We start from the raw sequence: 20,417 nt of genomic DNA, 5'->3' as shown, positions 1-20,417 counted from the left end.
GACTGTCAGAGGTCCATGGACTTTAGTTTTTGGAGTTAGAGCTACAGGATGCAAATTTCTGTTTGAAAAAGTTAGCCTTTGCTTTCCTGACTGAGTATTGGTTCCTGACTTCCCTGAACAGTTGCATATCGCGGGGACTATTCGATGCTAGTGCAGTCCACCACAGGATGTTTTTGTGCTGGTCAAGGGCAGTCCGGTCTGGAGTGAACCAAGGGCTATATCTGTTCCTGGTTCTACATTTTTTGAAAGGGGCATGCTTATTTAAGATGGTGAGGAAATTACTTTTAAAGAATGACCAGTCATCCTCGACTGACGGGATGAGGTTAATATCCTTCCAGGATACCCGGGCCAGGTTGATTAGAAAGGCCTGCTTGCAGAAATGTTTAAGGAGAGGGTTTGACAGTGATGAGGGGTGGTCGTTTGACTGCGGACCCATAGCAGATGCAGGCAATGAGGCAGTGATCGCTGAGATCCTGATTGAAAACAGCAGAGGTATTTGGAGGGCAAGTTGGTTAAGATAATATCTATGAGGGTGCCCATGTTTACGGATTTAGGGTTGTACCTGGTGGTTTCCTTGATAATTTGTGTGAGATTGAGGGCATCAAGCATAGATTGTAGGACTGCTGGGGTGTTAAGCATATCCCAGTTTAGGTCACCTAACAGAACGAACTCTGAAGATAGATGGGGGGCAATCAATTCACATATGGTGTCCAGGGCACAGCTGGGAGGGGTCTATAGCAGGCAGCAACAGTGAGAGACTTATTTCTTGAGAGATTAATTTTTAAAATTAGAAGTTCGAACTGTTTGGGCATAGACCTGGAAAGTATGACAGAACTTTGCAAGCTAACTCCTCCCCCTTTGGCAGTTCTATCTTGACGGAAAATGTTGTAGTTGGGTATGGAAATCTCAGAATTTTTGGTGGCCTTCCTAAGCCAGGATTCAGACATGGCTAGGACATTCGGGTTGGCAGTTACCGAAGTCAATAAATGAGAGCGCCTGGGGAATAGGTGTGGTGCTGGGGGTTGCAGGGCCTGGGTTAACCTCTACATAACCAGAGGAGGAGTAGGATAAGGGTACGGCTGAAGGCTAGCAAAACTGGTCGTTTAGTGCATTGGGGACAGAGAATAAAAGGAGCAGATTTCTGGGCGTGGTAGAATAGATTCAGGGCATAATGTACAAACAGGGGTATGGTGGGTGCGGGTACAGTGGAGGTAAACCCAGGCACCGAGTGATAAGAGAGGTTGCATCTCTGGACATGCTGGTTATACTGGGTGAGGTCACCGCATGTGTGGGAGGTGGAGGTATCTAAGGCATGTACAGTGGGACTAGGGGCTCTGCAGTAAACTAAAACAATGATAATTATCCTAAACAACAGTATACAAGGCATATTGACATTTGAGAGAGGCATAAAGCAATCACAGGTGTTGATTGGGAGAGCTAGCTAAGTCAACAACGGGTAAGACAACAACAGCTAATCAGCTAAGTCAACAACAGGTAAAATGGCGATGAATGGGCAGAGAGGGTCGGTTAACTACACACAGCCTGAGTTCGGGGCTAGGGCCGACAGAAACAAAGGTAAACAAAGTGGAGTACTGTGATAAATGAACAGTCCAGCAGGCATCAGCTATGTAGCCAAGTGATCATAGGGTCCAGTGTACAGCAATAGATGGAACAGGGAAGCAGCTAGGTAGTCATTGCTACGCTAGCACGCGGGAGACACAGCGTTTAAAGTTAGCAGTCCGGGGTAAGTAGAAGCATCTGCTCCGTCGTCCGGCAAAGGCCGGTTGAAGGCACAGCTGATGGAATTACGTCTGCGGACCAGTCGTGGTGGTACAGCGGGGCGCCGTATCGACGAAGGGACTGGGCCAGATGGCGAAAGAGGTATTGTAGTTGTGGTAATTTAGTTTGCTAGCCGGGAGAGGCACCTGGCTCAGAGCTAGCTTCGGGGCTGGGTCACTCAGTGGCAGCTAGCTAGCTGTGATGATCAATGGTCCAGGGTTTACGGCAGAAATCTGGAGTTGTAGTGGAGAAAAACAGTCCGAGGCTGGCAGGTATTATCCATGCTAAAAAAAACTGCTGGTGCCTGAGCAGAGGGTAAAGGCCGCTAGCAGTGGCTAACAATGACTAAATGGCTAGTAACTTAGCTAATTAGCTGGCTACTTTCATCAGAAGGTATTGGCTATAGGGTCTACAACAAACAGCGGCTCATTGCCACATTGAGTGAGGCAGATTACCGGAAGGTATATTTAATTTAAAAATGGGAAAAGAGATTGAAAGATAAATTGGAATATATATACAAAAAAGGCAAAAAATACAAAAAGTAAACGAGAGGACAACAAACCACGTCTGCACTGCTACGCCATCTTGGATTATCAGGGTCGTTGTTGGTAATCAAGCCTACCACTGTAGTGTCGTCTGCAAACTTGATGATTGAGTTGGAGGCGTGCATGGCCACGCAGTTGTGTGGGGCCCCAGTGTTTAAGGATTGGCGGGGTGGAGGTATTTTTTCCTACCCTCACCACCTGGGGGCGGCCTGTCAGAGTCCAGGACCCAGTTGCACAGGGCGGTGTCGAGACCCAGGGTCTCGAGCTTATTGACGAGTCTGGAGGGTACTGTGGTTTTAAATGCTGAGCTGTAGTTGATGAACAGCATTCTTACATAGGTATTCCTATTGTCCAGATGGGTTTGTGCAGTGTGATTGCGTTGTCTGTGGACCTATTGGGGCGCTAAGCAAATTGGAATGGGTCTAGGGTGTCAGGTGGGGTGGAGGCGATATGACCCTTGACTCCGTAGACCAGGGGTGTCAAACTCAAATACCTAGTGGGCCAAAATGTAAAACCTGAACAAAGTCGCGGGCCAACATTGAACAAATGAACCTTTTAATATGGACCCAAACAAGTTTTGCTTTAACATTGAATATGGAACAAGCATCGCTTATTACCATACAATATATAATTTAATAGTGGAGACATGCAAAATCGAATTTCAAATGAAAAAACACATCAATGGCATTCATTTATTAAATAAATAAAATTTAAATAAAAATCGTATGCCTTTTTTCTATTTGCAGCCTTCTGATTTAAATACCAAAATAAACTTTTTCCACTGGCTAATAATTTTACAAATAAAATTATAATAAATCAACCAACCATTCAAGCCCATGCCTTGTAGCAAGAAAAAGTGCACAAAGAAAACGTTAATTATTGCACACTGATCTAATCTGATGTGCCCAAGCCAGATACCTGGCATCTCTTCTTGGATGCTAGTTCATCAATGTCTGGGCTCAGGCTCTGAGCTGAAGAAATCCTCAGGGATGTCTACAACCACCAACTTACCGTCCGAAGACAAGGCCGAGTATAGCCCACCATGGCACAACCCAAGGGGGGGGGGGCGCCAACCCAGACAGGAAGACCACGTCAGTGACTCAACCCACTCAAGTGACGCACCCCTCCCATGGACGGCATGGAAGAACACCAGTAAGTCAGTGACTCAGCCCCTGTAATAGGGTTAGAGGCAGAGAATCCCAGTGGAAAGAGGGGAACCGGCAAGGCAGAGACAGCAAGGGCGGTTCGTTGCTCCAGCCTTTCCGTTCACCTTCACACTCCTGGGCCAGACTATACTTAATCATAGGACCTACTGAAGAGAAGTCTTCAGTAAAGACTTAAAGGTTGATACTGACCAAATTGGAAAGATAGGTAGGAGCAAGCCCATGTAATGCTTTGTAGGTTAGCAGTAAAACCTTGAAAACTGCCCTTGCCTTAACAGGAAGCCAGTGTAGCGAGGCTAGCACTGGAGTAATATGATCAAATTTTTTGGTTCTAGTCAGGATTCTAGCAGCCGTATTTAGCACAAACTGAAGTTTGTTTAGTGCTTTATCCGGGTAGCCGGAAAGTAGAGCATTGCAGTAGTCCAGCCTAGAAGTAACAAAAGCATGGATTAATTTTTCTGCATCATTTTTGTACAGAAAGTTTCTGATTTTTGCAATGTTACGTAGATGGAAAAAAGCTGTCCTTGAAACAGTCTTGATATGTTCTTCAAAAGAGAGATCAGGGTCCAGAGTAAAGCCGAGGTCCTTCACAGTTTTATTTGAGAAGACTGTACAACCATCCAGATTAATTGTCAGATTCAACAGAAGATCTCTTTGTTTCTTGGGACCTAGAACAAGCATCTCTGTTTTGTCCGAGTTTAAAAGTAGAAAGTTTGCAGCCATCCACTTCCTTATGTCTGAAACACAGGCTTCTAGCGAGGGCAATTTTGGGCTTCACCATGTTTCATTGAAATGTACAGCTGTGTGTCGTCCGCATAGCAGTGAAATTTAACATTGTTTTCGAATGACATCCCCAAGAGGTAAAATATATAGTGAAAACAATAGTGGTCCTAAAACGGAACCTTGAGGAACACCGAAATGTACAATTGATTTGTCAGAGGACAAACCATTCACAGAGACAAACTGATATCTTTCCGACAGATAAGATCTAAACCAGGCCAGAACTTGTCCATGTAGACCAATTTGGGTTTCCAATCTCTCCAAAAGAATGTGGTGATCGATGGTATCAAAAGCGGCACTAAGATCTAGGAGCACGAGGACAGATGCAGAGCCTCGGTCTGACGTCAATAAAAGGTCATTTACCACCTTCACAAGTGCAGTCTCAGTGCTATGATGGGGTCTAAAACCAGACTGAAGCGTTTCGTATACATTGTTTGTCTTCAGGAAGGCAGTGAGTTGTTGTGCAACAGCTTTTTCTAAATTTTTTGAGAGGAATGGAAGATTCGATATAGGCCAATAGTTTTTTATAATTTATGGGTCAAGATTCGGCTTTTTCAAGAGAGGCTTTATTACTGCCACTTTTAGTGAGCTTGGTACACATCCGGTGGATAGAGAGCCGTTTATTATGTTCAACATAGGAGGGCCAAGCACAGGAAGCAGCTCTTTCAGTAGTTTAGTTGGAATAGGGTCCAGTATGCAGCTTGAGGGTTTGGAGGCCATGATTATTTTCATCATTGTGTCAAGAGATATAGTACTAAAACACTTTAGTATCTCCCTTGATCCTAGGTCCTGGCAGAGTTGTGCAGACTCAGGACAACGGAGCTTTGGAGGAATACGCAGATTTAAAGAGGAGTCCGTAATTTGCTTTCTAATGATCATGATCTTTTCCTCAAAGAAGTTCATAAATTTATTACTGCTGAAGTGAAAGCCATCCTCCATTTGCGAATGCTGCTTTTTAGTTAGCTTTGCGACAGTATCAAAAAGAAATTTCGGATTGTTCTTATTTTCCTCAATTAAGTTGGAAAAATAGGATGATCGAGCAGCAGTGAGGGCTCTTCGATACTGCACGGTACTGTCTTTCCAAGCTAGTCGGAAGACTTCCAGTTTGGTGTGGCGCCATTTCCGTTCCAATTTTCTGGAAGCTTGCTTCAGAGCTCGTGTATTTTCTGTATACCAGGGAGCTAGTTTCTTATGACAGATGTTTTTAATTTTTAGGGGTGCAACTGCATCTAGGGTATTGCGCAAGGTTAAATTGAGTTCCTCGGTTAGGTGGTTAACTGATTTTTGTCCTCTGACGTCCTTGGGTAGGCAGAGGGAGTTTGGAAGGGCATCAAGGAATCTTTGGGTTGTCTGAGAATTTATAGCACGACTTTTAATGCTCCTTGGTTGGGGTCTGAGCAGATTATTTGTTGCAATTGTAAACGCAATAAAATGGTGGTCCGATAATCCAGGATTATGAGGAAAAACATTAAGATCCACAACATTTATTCCATGGGACAAAACTAGGTCCAGAGTATGACTGTGGCAGTGAGTAGGTCCAGAGACATGTTTGCCAAAACCCACTGAGTCGATGATGCTTCCGAAAGCCTTTTGGAGTTGGTCTGTGGACTTTTCCATGTGAATGTTAAAGTCACCAAAAATTTGAATATTATCTGCTATGACTACAAGATCCGATAGGAAACTCAGTGAGGAACACTGCCTATGGCCCAGGAGGCCTGTAAACAGTAGCTATAAAAAGTGAGTGAGTAGGCTGCATAGATTTCATGACTAGAAGCTCAAAAGACGAAAACGTCATTGTTTTTTTTTTGTTGTAAATTGAAATTTGCTATCGTAGATGTTAGCAACACCTTTGCCGGATGCACGGGGGGTATGGTCACTAGTGTAACCAGGGGGTGAGGCCTCATTTAACACAGTAAATTCATCAGGCTTAAGCCATGTTTCAGTCAGGCCAATCACATCAAGATTATGATCAGTGATTAGTTCATTGACTATAACTGCCTTGGAAGTGAGGGATCTAACATTAAGTAACCCAATTTTGAGATGTGAAGTATCACAATCTCTTTCAATAATGTCAGGAATGGAGGAGGTCTTTATACTAGTGAGATTACTAAAGCGAACACCGCCATTTTTAATTTTGCCCAACCTAGATCCAGGCACAGACACGGTCTCAATGGGGAAAGCTGAGCTGACTACGCTGACTGTGCTAGTGGCAGACTCCACTAAGCTGGCAGGCTGCCTAACAGCCTGCTGCCTGGCCTGCACCCTATTTCATTGTGGAGCTAGAGGAGTTAGAGCCCTGTCTATGTTCGTAGATAAGATGAGAGCACCCCTCCAGCTAGGATGGAGTCCGTCACTCCTCAACAGGCCAGGCTTGGTCCTGTTTGTGGGTGAGTCCCAGTTATCTACAAATTCTATCTTTTGGGAGGGGCAGAACACAGTTTTCAACCAGCGATTGAGTTGTGAGACACTGCTGTAGAGCTCATCACTCCCCCTAACTGGGAGGGGGCCAGAGACAATTAATCGATGCCGACACATCTTTCTAGCTGATTTACATGCTGAAGCTATGTTGCGCTTGGTGACCTCTGACTGTTTCATCCTAACATCGTTGGTGCCGACGTGGATAACAATATCTCTATACTCTCTACACTCGCCAGTTTTAGCTTTAGCCAGCACCGTCTTTAGATTAGCCTTAACGTCGGTAGCCCTGCCCCCTGGTAAACAGTGTATGATCGCTGGATGATTCGTTTTAAGTCTAATACTGCGGGTAATGGAGTCGTCAATGACTAGGGTTTTCAATTTGTCAGAGCTAATGGTGGGAGCCGTCGGCGTCTCAGACCCCACAGCGGGAGGAGTAGAGACCAGAGAAGTCTCGGCCTCTGACGCCGACTCGCTTAATGGGGAGAACCGGTTGAAAGTTTCTGTCGGCTGAATAAGCGACACCGGTTGAGCATTCCTACAGCGTTTCCCTCCAGAAGCTATGAGAAAGTTGTCGGATCCCGATGTCTTGCTCCCAGACAAATTAAGCAACTTCTTCGCTTGCTTTGAGGACAATACAGTGCAACCGACACAGCCCGCTACCAAAACCTGCAGACTCTCCTTCACCGCAGCCAACGTGAGTAAAACATTTAAATGTGTTAACCAAATCAAATTTTATTGGTCACATGGTTAGCAGACACATGGTTAGGAGATGTTAATGCGAGTGTAGCGAAATGCTTGTGCTTCTAGTTCTGACCATGCAGTAATATCCAACAAGTAATCTAACAAATTCACAACAACTACCTTATACACAAGTGTAAAGGAATGAATAAGAATATGTACACACAAATATATTGATGAGCGATGGCCGAACGGCATAAGCAGGAAGAAGATGAGTCTTAACCTCTCTAGGGTATGTGGGACGAAATAAAAAAGCGATAATATTCCGACCGGGAAACCCTGTTTTCGTTCAAAGACTCAAAATCTAAAATGGACTCTTCACGTCCACGCGCGCCCCCGTCTCATTGTTCTCAGATCGACCACTTACCAAATGCGCTACTGTTTTTCAGCCATGGGCTGCAAAGTCATCATTCAACGTTCTGCCGCCTTCTGAGAGCCTATGGGAGCCGTAGGAAGTGTCACTTTACAGCAGAGATCCTCCGTTTTCAATAAAGAGTGTAGAAGGCCAAGAAATGGTCAGAGGGCACTTCCTGTACAGAATCTTCTCAGGATTTTGCCTGCCATATGAGTTTGTTATACACAGACACCATTCAAACAGTTTTAAAAACTTTAGGGTGTTTTCTATCCAAATCAAACAATTATATGCATATTCTAGTGCCTGGGCAGTAGTAATAACCAGATTAAATCGGGTACGTTTTTTATCCGGCCGTGCAAATACTGCCCCCTACCCTAGAGAGGTTAAGTAAAGACTTAAAGGTCGAGACCTAGTCTCTCAAATGGATAGGCAGACCATTCCATAAAATTGTGGCTCTGTAGAAGAAAGGCATGCCTCCAGCTGTTTACTTAGAAATTCTAGGGACATTAAGAGGCCTGCGTCTTGTGACCATAGCGTACGTGTAGGTATTTACGGCAGGACCAAATCGGAAAGATGGGTAGGAGCAAGCCCATGTAATGCTTTGTAGGTTAGCAGTAAAACCTTGAAATCAGCCCTAACAGGAAGCCGGTGTAGAGAGGCTAGCACTGGAGTAATATGATCAAATTTTGGGGTTCTAGTCAAAATTCTAGCAGCCGTGTTCAGCACTAATTGATGTTTAGTGCTTTATCCGGGTCGCCGGAAAGTAGAGCATTGCTGTAGTTTAATCTAGAAGTGACAAAAGCATGGATTAGCTTTTCTGCATAGTTTTTGGACAAAAAGTATCTTAGTTTTACAATGTTAGAAAAAAAGCTTTCCTTTAAATATTCTTGTTATGTTCGTCAAAAGAGAGAGGTCCACAGTTTATTTGAAACAACTGTACAACCATGAAGATTAATTGTCAGATCCTACAGCAGATCTTTGTTTCTTTGGACCTAGAACTAGCATTTTCCAGGTTAGGCAAATGTGGGGTTTCACCATGTTTCATCAAAATGCACAGCTGTGTGTCGTCCGCATAGCAGTGAAAGTTGACATTGTGTTTCTGATTGACATCACCAATTGGTCGAATATATTGTGAACCTTGAGGAATGCTGAAACTTACAATTGATTTGTCAGAGGACGAACCATCCACAGAGACTTAACTGATATCTTTCCGACAGACCAATTAGGGCTTCCAATATCCTAAAGAATGTGGCGATCGATGCTGTCAAAATCAAATCTAATTGTCACGTGCCGAATACAACAGGTGTAGACTTTACTGTGAAATGCTTACTTGCAAGCCCTTAACCAACAATGCAGTTCAAGAAAGAGTTAATATTTACTAAATAAACTAAAGCAAAAAATGTAATAAAAGCAACACAATAAAATAACAATCACGAGGGTATATACTGGGTGTACCGACAGAGTCAATGTGCTGGGGTACAGGTTGAGGTAATTTGTACATGTAGGTAGGGGTGAAGTGACTATGCATAGATAAAACAATGAGTAGCAGCAGTTTAAAAACAAAGGGTGGTGGGGGGTGTCAATGTAAATAATTTTTTAGGGCCTTCCTCTGACACTGCCTATTATATAGGTCCTGGATGGCAGGAAGCTTGGCCCCAGTGATGTACTGGACCACACTGCCAGGTCTCTGACCTCCTCCCTATAGGCTGTCTCATCGTTGTCGGTGTTCAGGCCTACCGCTGTTGTCGTCGGCAAACTTAATGATGGTGTTGGAGTCGAGCATGCAGTCATGAGTGAACAGGGAGTACAGGAGGGGCCTAAGTACACACCCTTGAAGGGCCCCACTGTTGAGGATCAGCATGGCAGACATGTTGTTGCCTACCCTTACCACCTGGGGTCGGCCCGTCAGGAAGTCCGGGATCCAGTTGCAGAGGGAAGTGTTTAGTCCCAGGGTCTTTAGCTTAGTGATGAGCTTTGTGGGCACTATGGTGTTGAACGCTGAGCTGTAGTCAATGAACAGCATTCTCACATAGGTGTTCCTTTTGTCCATGTGGTGCGATTAAGATTGCGTCATCTGTGGATCTGTTGGGGCGGTATGCGAATTGGAGTGGGTCTAGGGTTTCCGGGATGATGGTGTTGTGAGCCATGACCAGCCTTTCAAATCACTTCATGGCTACCGACGTGAGTGCTACGAGGCGGTAGTCATTTTAGGCAGGTTACCTTTGCTTTCTTGGGCACAGGTACTATGGTGGTCTGCTTGAAACATGTAGGTATTACAGACTCGGTCAGGAAGAGGTTGAAAATGTCAGTCAAGACACTTGCCAGTTGGTCCACGCATGCTCTGAGTACACGTCCTGGTAATCCGTCTGGCCCAACGACCTTGTGAATTTTGATCTGTTTAAAGGTCTCGCTCACATTGGCTACGGAGAGCGTGATCACAGTCATCCGGAACAGCTGGTGCTCATGCATGCTTCAGTGTTGCTTTCCTTGAAGCGAGCATATGTGGCATTAAGCTAGTCTGTTAGGCTCGTGTCACTGGCCAGCTCGTGGCTGGGTTTCCCTTTGTAGTCCATAATAGTTTGCAAGCCCTACCACATCCGACGAGTGTCAGAGGTGGTGTAGTAGGATTCAATCTTAGTCCTGTATTTACGCTTTGCCTGTTTGGTGGTTCGTCTGAGGGCATAGTGAGATTTCTTCTAAGCGTCCGGATTAGTGTCCCACTTCTTGAAAGTGTCAGCTCTAACCTTTAGCTCAGTGCGGATGTTGCCTGTAATCCATGGCTTCTGGTTGGGATATGTACACCCGGTCACTGTGGGGACAACGTCGTCAATGTACTTATTGATGAAGCCGGTGACTGAGGTGGTATACTCAATGCCATTGGATGAATCCTGGAACATGTTCCAGCCTGTGCTAGCAAAAAAAAATGGTCCTGTTGCTTAGCATCTGCTTCATCTGACCACTTCTGTATTGAGTGCCACAGGTCATTCCTGCTTTAGTTTTTGCTTGTAAGCAGGAATCAGGAGGATAGAATTGTCAGATTTGCCAAATGGAAGGCGAGGGAGAACTTTGTATACCACTGTTTGCTATTACACGTGACATGCTGGTAGAAATGAGGTAAAACGGATTTAAGTTTGCCTGCATTTAAGTCCCCGGCCTCTAGGAGCGCCACTTCTGGATGAACATTTTCTTGTTTGCTTATGGCTTTATACAGCTCGTTGAGTGCGGTCTTAGTGCCAGCATCGGTTTGTGGTGGTAAATAAGCGGCAATGAAAAATATAGAAACTCTTGGTAGATAGTGTGGTCAACAGCTTATGAGGTACTCTACCTCAGGCGAGCAATACTTTGAGACTTCCTTGATATATTGTGCACCAGCTTTTATTGACAAATAGACACACCCCCACCCGTTGTCTTACCAGTTGTAGCTGTTCTGTCGATGCACAGAAAACCCAGCCAACTGTATATGATCCGTGTCGTTGTTCAGCCATGATTCTGTAAAACATACGTTTTCAATGTCTCGTTGGTAGGATAGTCTCGAACGGCGGTCATCCAGTTTACTCTCCAGTGATTGCACATTGGCCAATAGAAGGGGTGGTAGAGGCGGGTTACCCACTCGCCAACAAATTCTCACAACGCACCCCGATCTCCGCCCTCTGTATGTACGTATTTTCACACGATTGACAGGGATTTGGGCCTGGTCTCTGAGCAGTAGTATATCCTTCATCCAGTTCGAGGTGAGTAATCGCTGTTCTGATATACAGAAGCCCTTTTTGGTCATAAGAGACTGTAGCAGCAAAATAAGTTACAATTAATGCGGGAAAAAAACAAAAATAGCAGTTGGCTAGGAGCTCGTAAAACGGAAGCCATCCCCTCCGGCGCCATTATCCAAAAGCAGCACTAAGGTCTAGGAGTACGAGGCTCGGTCTGACGTCATTAAAAGGTAATTTACCACCTTCACAAGTGCAGTCTCCATGCTATGATGGGGTCTAAAACTAGACTGAAGTGTTTTATATTCATTATTTAACTTCAGGAAGACATGGAGTTGCTGCGCAACAGCTTGTTCTGTGCATGTGCTGCCATTCTATTTCATCACATGCAGTCAGGAGCGGAAAGGACAAAATGCGTGTCCAAAATACCATGTCCGGCACAGCCCTTCTATAGCTTGAACAGAAGCACTTCTCTCTAAGTGAAGAGAGAGGAAATTAAGGTTTATTTGTTACCCAGACCACCATGTTCCCTACCCTATTGACCAGGCAGCCATCTTGTTCTAGGGGCTTTTACACATCTGGGCTGCGTTCCAAACATGTAAAAGACTCCCTCTCCCCTCAAATTAACACGGAAGACGTATGATGAATTGACATTTGCAGGGCAAGGGAAGAATGAATTACTTTTAAAATGGACCGCCCATGCCTGGAAATTTCTCTCGTTCGTCCCACAGTCCTGTTTTCAGTCGTCATGGAATCATCTGTAGCTGTTGTGTGTTTTAAGCTCTGTCAACAATGATGCATTTCATGTCTTGGCTAGAAGACAACGCAGCCGCCGAATGCTAGCCATCAGATGATATCAGGTAAATTGAAAATAATGTATGTGTGATGTCAGTAAAAGTTGTATGCGCTAGTTGTTTCCAAAAGCTAACCAAACAAAAACAATTACGATATGTGTTTGTGCCGTCATGTGCATTAGTAGCACAATTTCAAAGTTATTTACACTAGTTTACTTCCACTTGTATGTTGACTTCTCCGTATTAATGTTGGTTTTATCTTTTGGATGACTTTTCTTAGCGGATTTACAATCATCGTTAATTGAATTATGGCGCGTTTCAGGCCCCGACGTGAACAGAATTGTACACTCGCAAATGAGTGCTGAGTGGCTTACGTTGCCAACTTCCCTTAACTGGCTAATCGTTTGGACCGATGGCAAAGATGGCCGCGGGGATTCCTTAAGGTCATAAGGCGAGGGGAAGAGGGTGTGTCTTTAATGCATTTGAAATTCTACCCAGGTGATCTATTCTCTGAAACCCTCAGAGATCAGTTTAATAACATAACCAATCACTGTCCTAGTGCTGCTACTACTTTACTGCTGATGCTGCTCTTACTGCTACTTTGCTACTAACACTGCTACATCTACTATTGTTGCTGGTACTACATCTGCTGCTACAACTACTTATTTTGATGCTACTACTACTGATGCTATTACTATTACTAGTACTACGTTACACATCTCTTTGGCCCTGCAGTCTACGGGGATGGAAACGAGACCCGTAACATCACTACTATAATTTGTATGAGTTAAAAGGAACAGTGAGAACAAAAACCACAGACAACTTAAATCTACCATCAAACACTAATGGTTTATTTTAAAACACATGGTAAAGGGGTGTGGGAAGAGGGGCTGAGCTGGACCCAAGGAAAGAAACAATCCAAAAACACCCCTAAACTAGCCTACTTCAATACAGCAAACTAACTAACCAAAAATACAGTGGGTGGTCCACACAGTTCTAACAAGGGTACTTAGACAAAGTATTCCTACGGGTAATGTATGCCCATGGGCGACTTGTCTTGGTACACCCCTTTTCCCACCATCAAACATGCACCACAACAATACTCACAGGATACCGGACAAAGTGACATGTAGGTGCAAAAACAAAAGAGAGATCGAACTTACAAAGAGAGAATGAATGATAGCGAATGAGCCACAGAGAGAGAGACCTCCAGAGAAAACAACTGACTGGGTTTTTAAACCAAGAGAAAGGGGATGTGATTGGGTGATGGAAAAGGAGCAGGTGTCTTCTGATTAGCGACTGATTGGTGACTGATTGGGGAATGATGATTGTCACCTGTGAGGGGAGAAGGAGAGAAAAGAAATACACACTCAGGATACCTGTATCCGTAACATGCTACTACTACTACTACTACTACTGCTACTACTATTACTACTATTACTGGTACTGCTGCTACTACTAATACTACTACAATTACTGGTACTGCTGCTACTACTGCTGCTAGTGCTACTACTACAATTACTGGTACTGCTGCTACTATTACTACTACTGCTAGTGCTACTACTACTACTGCTACTACTACTATTACTGGTACTGCTGCTACTACTGCTGCTACTATTACTGTTACTACTGCTACTATTACTATTACTATTACTGGTACTGCTGCTGCTACTACTGCTGCTAGTGCTACTGCTGCTACTACTGCTGTTAGTGCTACTGCTGCTACTATTACTGGTACTACTGCTGCTACTACTACTACTGCTACTATTACTACTACTATTACTACTACTATTACTGGTACTGCTGCTAGTGCTACTGCTGCTACTATTACTGGTACTACTGCTACTATTACTACTGCTGCTACTATTACTGGTACTACTACTACTACTACTACTACTACTACTACTGGTACTACTGCTGCTACTACTGGTACTACTACTGCTGCTGCTACTGGTACTACTGCTATTACTGGTACTACTGCTATTACTGGTACTACTGGTAGTGCTACTACTACTACTGCTACTGCTGCTACTATTACTGGTACTACTATTACTGGTACTACTGCTGCTACTACTACTAGTGCTGCTACTACTGCTAGTGCTACTACTGCTAGTGCTACTACTACTACTACTGCTCCTCCTGCTACTATTACTGGTACTACTGCTGCTACTGCTACTACTACTGCTGCTGCTGCCTTTTCCCACTATGTTCCCTTGCTCTTTGCTCGCTCTTCCCAGTTACTGTTGAGCACTTACTGTGGCTAATGTTTTTGTTAAAAGGCCTATATAGGTAATGATTGATTGAGGATGGTGTTGTTGACAACTGTTTCAGAATGGATGTCCAGGTCATTCCGAATCCCTTCCCATTTCCCTGACCAGACTTTGTGTGTGTGCACGCTTTCTTCCCCCCTCCAGAGCTCCCAGTATGTGCAGTGTGTGGCTGGCTGCCTCCAGCTGATGCTGAGGGTCAATGAGTACAGATTTGCCTGGGTGGAGGCTGATGGGGTCAACTGGTGAGTCTCTGGATACTGCTACTACCTACTATTACCTTATATCTTTTATAGTATTATTAACAAATGGTGAGTTACTGGATACTATTACTACATCTATTACTATTACTACTTCTAATACTATTACTACATTTAATACTATTACTACTAGTCTCTGGATACTATTACTACATCTAATACTATTACTACTAGTCTCTGGATACTATTACTACATCTAATACTATTACTACTAGTCTCTGGATACTATTACTACATCTAATACTATTACTACTAGTCTCTGGATACTATTACTACATCTAATACTATTACTACATCTAATACTATTACTACTAGTCTCTGGATACTATTACTACATCTAATACTATTACTACTAGTCTCTGGATACTATTACTACATCTAATACTATTACTACTAGTCTCTGGGTACTATTACTACATCTAATACTATTACTACTAGTCTCTGGGTACTATTACTACATCTAATACTATTACTACTAGTCTCTGGATACTATTACTACATCTAATACTGTTACTACTAGCCTCTGGATACTATTACTACATCTAATACTATTACTACTAGCCTCTGGGTACTATTAGTACATCTAATACTACTGGCCTCTGGGTACTATTACTACATCTAATACTACTAGCCTCTGGGTACTATTACTACATCTAATACTATTACTGCTAGTGTCTGGATACTATTACTACATCTAATAATATTACTACTAGTCTCTGGATACTATTACTACATCTAATACTATTACTACTAGTCTCTGGATACTATTACTACATCTAATATCATTACTACTAGTCTCTGGATACTATTACTACATCTAATACTATTACTACTAGTCTCTGGATACTATTACTACATCTAATACTATTACTACTAGTCTCTGGGTACTATTACTACATCTAATACTATTACTAATAGTCTCTGGGTACTATTACTACATCTAATACTATTACTACTAGTCTCTGGGTACTATTACTACATCTAATACTATTACTACTAGTCTCTGGGTACTATTACTACATCTAATACTATTACTACTAGTGTCTAGATACTATTACTACATCTAATACTATTACTACTAGTCTCTGGGTACTATTACTACATCTAATACTATTACTACTAGCCTCTGGATACTATTACTACATCTAATACTATTACTACTAGTGTCTAGATACTATTACTACATCTAATACTATTACTACTAGTCTCTGGGTACTATTACTACATCTAATACTATTACTACATCTAATATTATTACTACTAGTCTCTGGATACTATTACTACATCTAATACTATTACTACTAGTCTCTGGATACTATTACTACATCTAATACTATTACTACTAGCCTCTGGGTACTATTACTACATCTAATACTACTGGCCTCTGGGTACTATTACTACATCTAATACTACTAGCCTCTGGGTACTATTACTACATCTAATACTATTACTGCTAGCCTCTGGGTACTATTACTACATCTAATACTATTACTGCTAGTCTCTGGGTACTATTACTACATCTAATACTATTACTACTAGTCTCTGGGTACTATTACTACATCTAATACTATTACTACTAGTCTCTGGGTACTATTACTACATCTAATACTATTACTACTAGTCTCTGGGTACTATTACTACATCTAATACTATTACTACTAGTGTCTAGATACTATTACTACATCTAATACTATTACTACTAGCCTCTAGGTGCTATTACTACATCTAATACTATTACTACTAGTCTCTGGGTACTATTACTACATCTAATACTATTACTACATCTAATATTATTACTACTAGTCTCTGGATACTATTACTACATATAATATCATTACTAGTAGTGTCTGGGTACTATTACTACATCTAATACTATTACTACTAGTCTCTGGGTACTATTACTACATCTAATACTATTACTACTAGTGTCTGGATACTATTACTACATCTAATACTATTACTACTAGTCTCTGGATACTATTACTACATCTAATACTATTACTACTAGTCTCTGGATACTATTACTACATCTAATATCATTACTACTATTCTCTGGGTACTATTACTACATCTAATACTACTAGCCTCTGGGTACTATTACTACATCTAATACTATTACTACTAGCCTCTAGGTGCTATTACTACATCTAATACTATTACTACTAGTCTCTGGGTACTATTACTACATCTAATACTATTACTACATCTAATATTATTACTACTAGTCTCTGGATACTATTACTACATATAATATCATTACTAGTAGTGTCTGGGTACTATTACTACATCTAATACTATTACTACTAGTCTCTGGGTACTATTACTACATCTAATACTATTACTACTAGTGTCTGGATACTATTACTACATCTAATACTATTACTACTAGTCTCTGGATACTATTACTACATCTAATACTATTACTACTAGTCTCTGGATACTATTACTACATCTAATATCATTACTACTATTCTCTGGGTACTATTACTACATCTAATACTACTAGCCTCTGGGTACTATTACTACATCTAATACTATTACTACTCGTCTCTGGGTACTATTACTACATCTAATACTATTACTACTAGTCTCTGGGTACTATTACTACATCTAATACTATTACTACTAGTCTCTGGATACTATTACTACATCTAATACTATTACTACTAGTCTCTGGGTACTATTACTACATCTAATACCATTACTACTTGTCTCTGGATACTATTACTACATCTAATATCATTACAACTAGTGTCTGAATACTAAAGAATGTATGTATCTGTTAGCATTGTTACAATCACTGCATACTGCTATTACCACTACCTTCTATCTGTTATCCTTTTATCATTAGTGTGGTTGGAGTGGTCCAGTGCTTTAACCTGCTTGACTACACTACAAGATGAAGTTAGCCAAACCACTGCTGTTATCTGTAACTCAAGCTATAAACTCCATAACCAAAACCATGCAATAAAACCATGATGCACCAAAAAAATACAGTGATCGACAAGTGTGGTTTCCTGTACCAGATGGTGTTCTGTGTGTTTCTAACCCCTGACCCTGTTCTCTCTCCTCCCTCTAGCATCACGGCTGTGCTCAGTAACAAGTGTGGTTTCCAGCTGCAGTACCAGATGGTGTTCTGTATGTGGCTGCTGGCCTTCAGCTCTCAGCTCTGTGAGCAGCTACGTCGTTACAACGTGGTGCCGGCCCTGTCTGATATCCTGCAGGAGTCTGTCAAGGAGAAGGTCACGCGCATCATACTGGCTGCCTTCAGGGTACGTACTGGCAGGTAGGCAGGCAGGCAGGCAGGCAGGCAGGCAGGCAGGCAGGCAGGCAGGTAGGTAGTTGGTTACACTAGCTAGTTGTGTAGTTATCCCTGTCTGACATCCTGCAGGATGAATTCATCATCCACTGTCCATGGCCCCAACACACACAGTCTTGTACAGTTAACCACACAATTTAGTCCCATTCAAAATCATATTTTCCCTAAAAATAGTATCAGCACCCTGTTGGTGGCCCCAGCACCCTGTTGGTGGCCCCAGCACCCTGTTGGTGGCTCCAGTATCAGCACCCTGTTGGTGGCTCCAGTATCAGCACCCTGTTGGTGGCTCCAGTATCAGCACCCTGTTGGTGGCTCCAGTATCAGCACCCTGTTGGTGGCTCCAGTATCAGCACCCTGTTGGGGGCTCCAGTATCAGCACCCTGTTGGCGGCCCCAGTATCAGCACCCTGTTGGTGGCCCCAGCACCCTGTTGGTGGCCCCAGCACCCTGTTGGTGGCTCCAGTATCAGCACCCTGTTGGTGGCTCCAGTATCAGCACCCTGTTGGTGGCCCCAGCACCCTGTTGGTGGCTCCAGTATCAGCACCCTGTTGGTGGCCCCAGCACCCTGTTGGTGGCTCCAGTATCAGCACCCTGTTGGTGGCTCCAGCACCCTGTTGGGGGCCCCATTATCAGCACCCTGTTGGGGGCCCCATTATCAGCACCCTGTTGGGGGCCCCAGTAGCAGCACCCTGTTGGGGGCCCCAGTATCAGCACCCTGTTGGTGGCTCCAGTATCAGCACCCTGTTGGTGGCTCCAGTATCAGCACCCTGTTGGGGGCCACAGTATCAGCACCCTGTTGGGGGCCCCAGTATCAGCACCCTGTTGGTGGCCCCAGTATCAGCTCCCTGTTGGTGGCCCCAGTATCAGCTCCCTGTTGGTGGCCCCAGCACCCTGTTGGTGGCCCCAGTATCAGCACCCTGTTGGTGGCCCCAGTATCAGCTCCCTGTTGATGGCCCCAGTATCAGCTCCCTGTTGATGGCCCCAGCACCCTGTTGGTGGCCCCAGCATCAGCACCCTGTTGGGGGCCCCAGTATCACTACCCTGTTGGTGGCTCCAGTATCAGCACCCTGTTGGTGGCCCCAGCACCCTGTTGGTGGCTCCAGTATCAGCACCCTGTTGGTGGCTCCAGCACCCTGTTGGGGGCCCCATTATCAGCACCCTGTTGGTGGCCCCAGTAGCAGCACCCTGTTGGTGGCCCCAGGATCAGCACCCTGTTGGGGGCCCCAGTATCAGCACCCTGTTGGTGGCTCCAGTATCAGCACCCTGTTGGGGGCCCCAGTATCAGCACCCTGTTGGGGGCCCCAGTATCAGCACCCTGTTGGGGGCCCCAGTATCAGCACCCTGTTGGGGGCCCCAGTATCAGCACCCTGTTGGGGGCCCCAGTATCAGCACCCTGTTGGTGGCTCCAGTATCAGCTCCCTGTTGGTGGCCCCAGTATCAGCACCCTGTTGGTGGCCCCAGTATCAGCTCCCTGTTGGTGGCCCCAGCACCCTGTTGGTGGCCCCAGTATCAGCACCCTGTTGGGGGCCCCAGTATCAGCACCCTGTTGGTGGCCCCAGTATCAGCTCCCTGTTGGTGGCCCCAGTATCAGCTCCCTGTTGGTGGCCCCAGCTCCCTGTTGGTGGCCCCAGCTCCCTGTTGGTGGCCCCAGCACCCTGTTGGTGGCCCCAGTATCAGCACCCTGTTGGTGGCCCCAGTATCAGCACCCTGTTGGTGGCTCCAGTATCAGCACCCTGTTGGTGGCTCCGGTATCAGCACCCTGTTGGTGGCCCCGGTATCAGCACCCTGTTGGTGGCCCCAGGGTCAGCACCCTGTTGGTGGCCCCAGTATCAGCACCCTGTTGGGGGCCCCAGTATCAGCACCCTGTTGGGGGCCCCAGTATCAGCACCCTGTTGGGGGCCCCAGTATCAGCACCCTGTTGGGGGCCCCAGTATCAGCACCCTGTTGGTGGCCCCAGTATCAGCTCCCTGTTGGTGGCCCCAGTATCAGCTCCCTGTTGGTGGCCCCAGTATCAGCTCCCTGTTGGTGGCTCCAGTATCAGCTCCCTGTTGGTGGCTCCAGTATCAGCTCCCTGTTGGTGGCTCCAGTATCAGCTCCCTGTTGGTGGCTCCAGTATCAGCTCCCTGTTGGTGGCTCCAGTATCAGCTCCCTGTTGGTGGCTCCAGTATCAGCTCCCTGTTGGTGGCTCCAGTATCAGCTCCCTGTTGGTGGCCCCAGTATCAGCTCCCTGTTGGTGGCCCCAGTATCAGCACCCTGTTGGTGGCCCCAGTATCAGCACCCTGTTGGTGGCCCCAGT

General features: G+C 44.5%; 1 protein-coding gene across 4 annotated transcripts in view; it reads left to right on the top strand.

Moving 5' to 3' along the window:
* The window catches only part of LOC115157691 (V-type proton ATPase subunit H), a 114,996-nt gene that overhangs the window by 53,235 nt on the left and 41,344 nt on the right, over positions 1-20,417 (top strand). For all 4 annotated transcript variants that reach the window (XM_029706140.1, XM_029706138.1, XM_029706139.1 and 1 more), the window contains 2 exons: positions 14,691-14,788; positions 17,883-18,075. In XM_029706140.1, coding sequence (XP_029562000.1) covers positions 14,691-14,788; positions 17,883-18,075 — 291 coding nt within the window. The remainder of the gene's footprint in view (positions 1-14,690; positions 14,789-17,882; positions 18,076-20,417) is intronic.

Source organism: Salmo trutta, chromosome 21, assembly GCF_901001165.1.
Source record: "Salmo trutta chromosome 21, fSalTru1.1, whole genome shotgun sequence".
Lineage (NCBI taxonomy): Eukaryota > Metazoa > Chordata > Actinopteri > Salmoniformes > Salmonidae > Salmo > Salmo trutta.
This window is presented reverse-complemented; position numbering and strand designations above follow the sequence as displayed.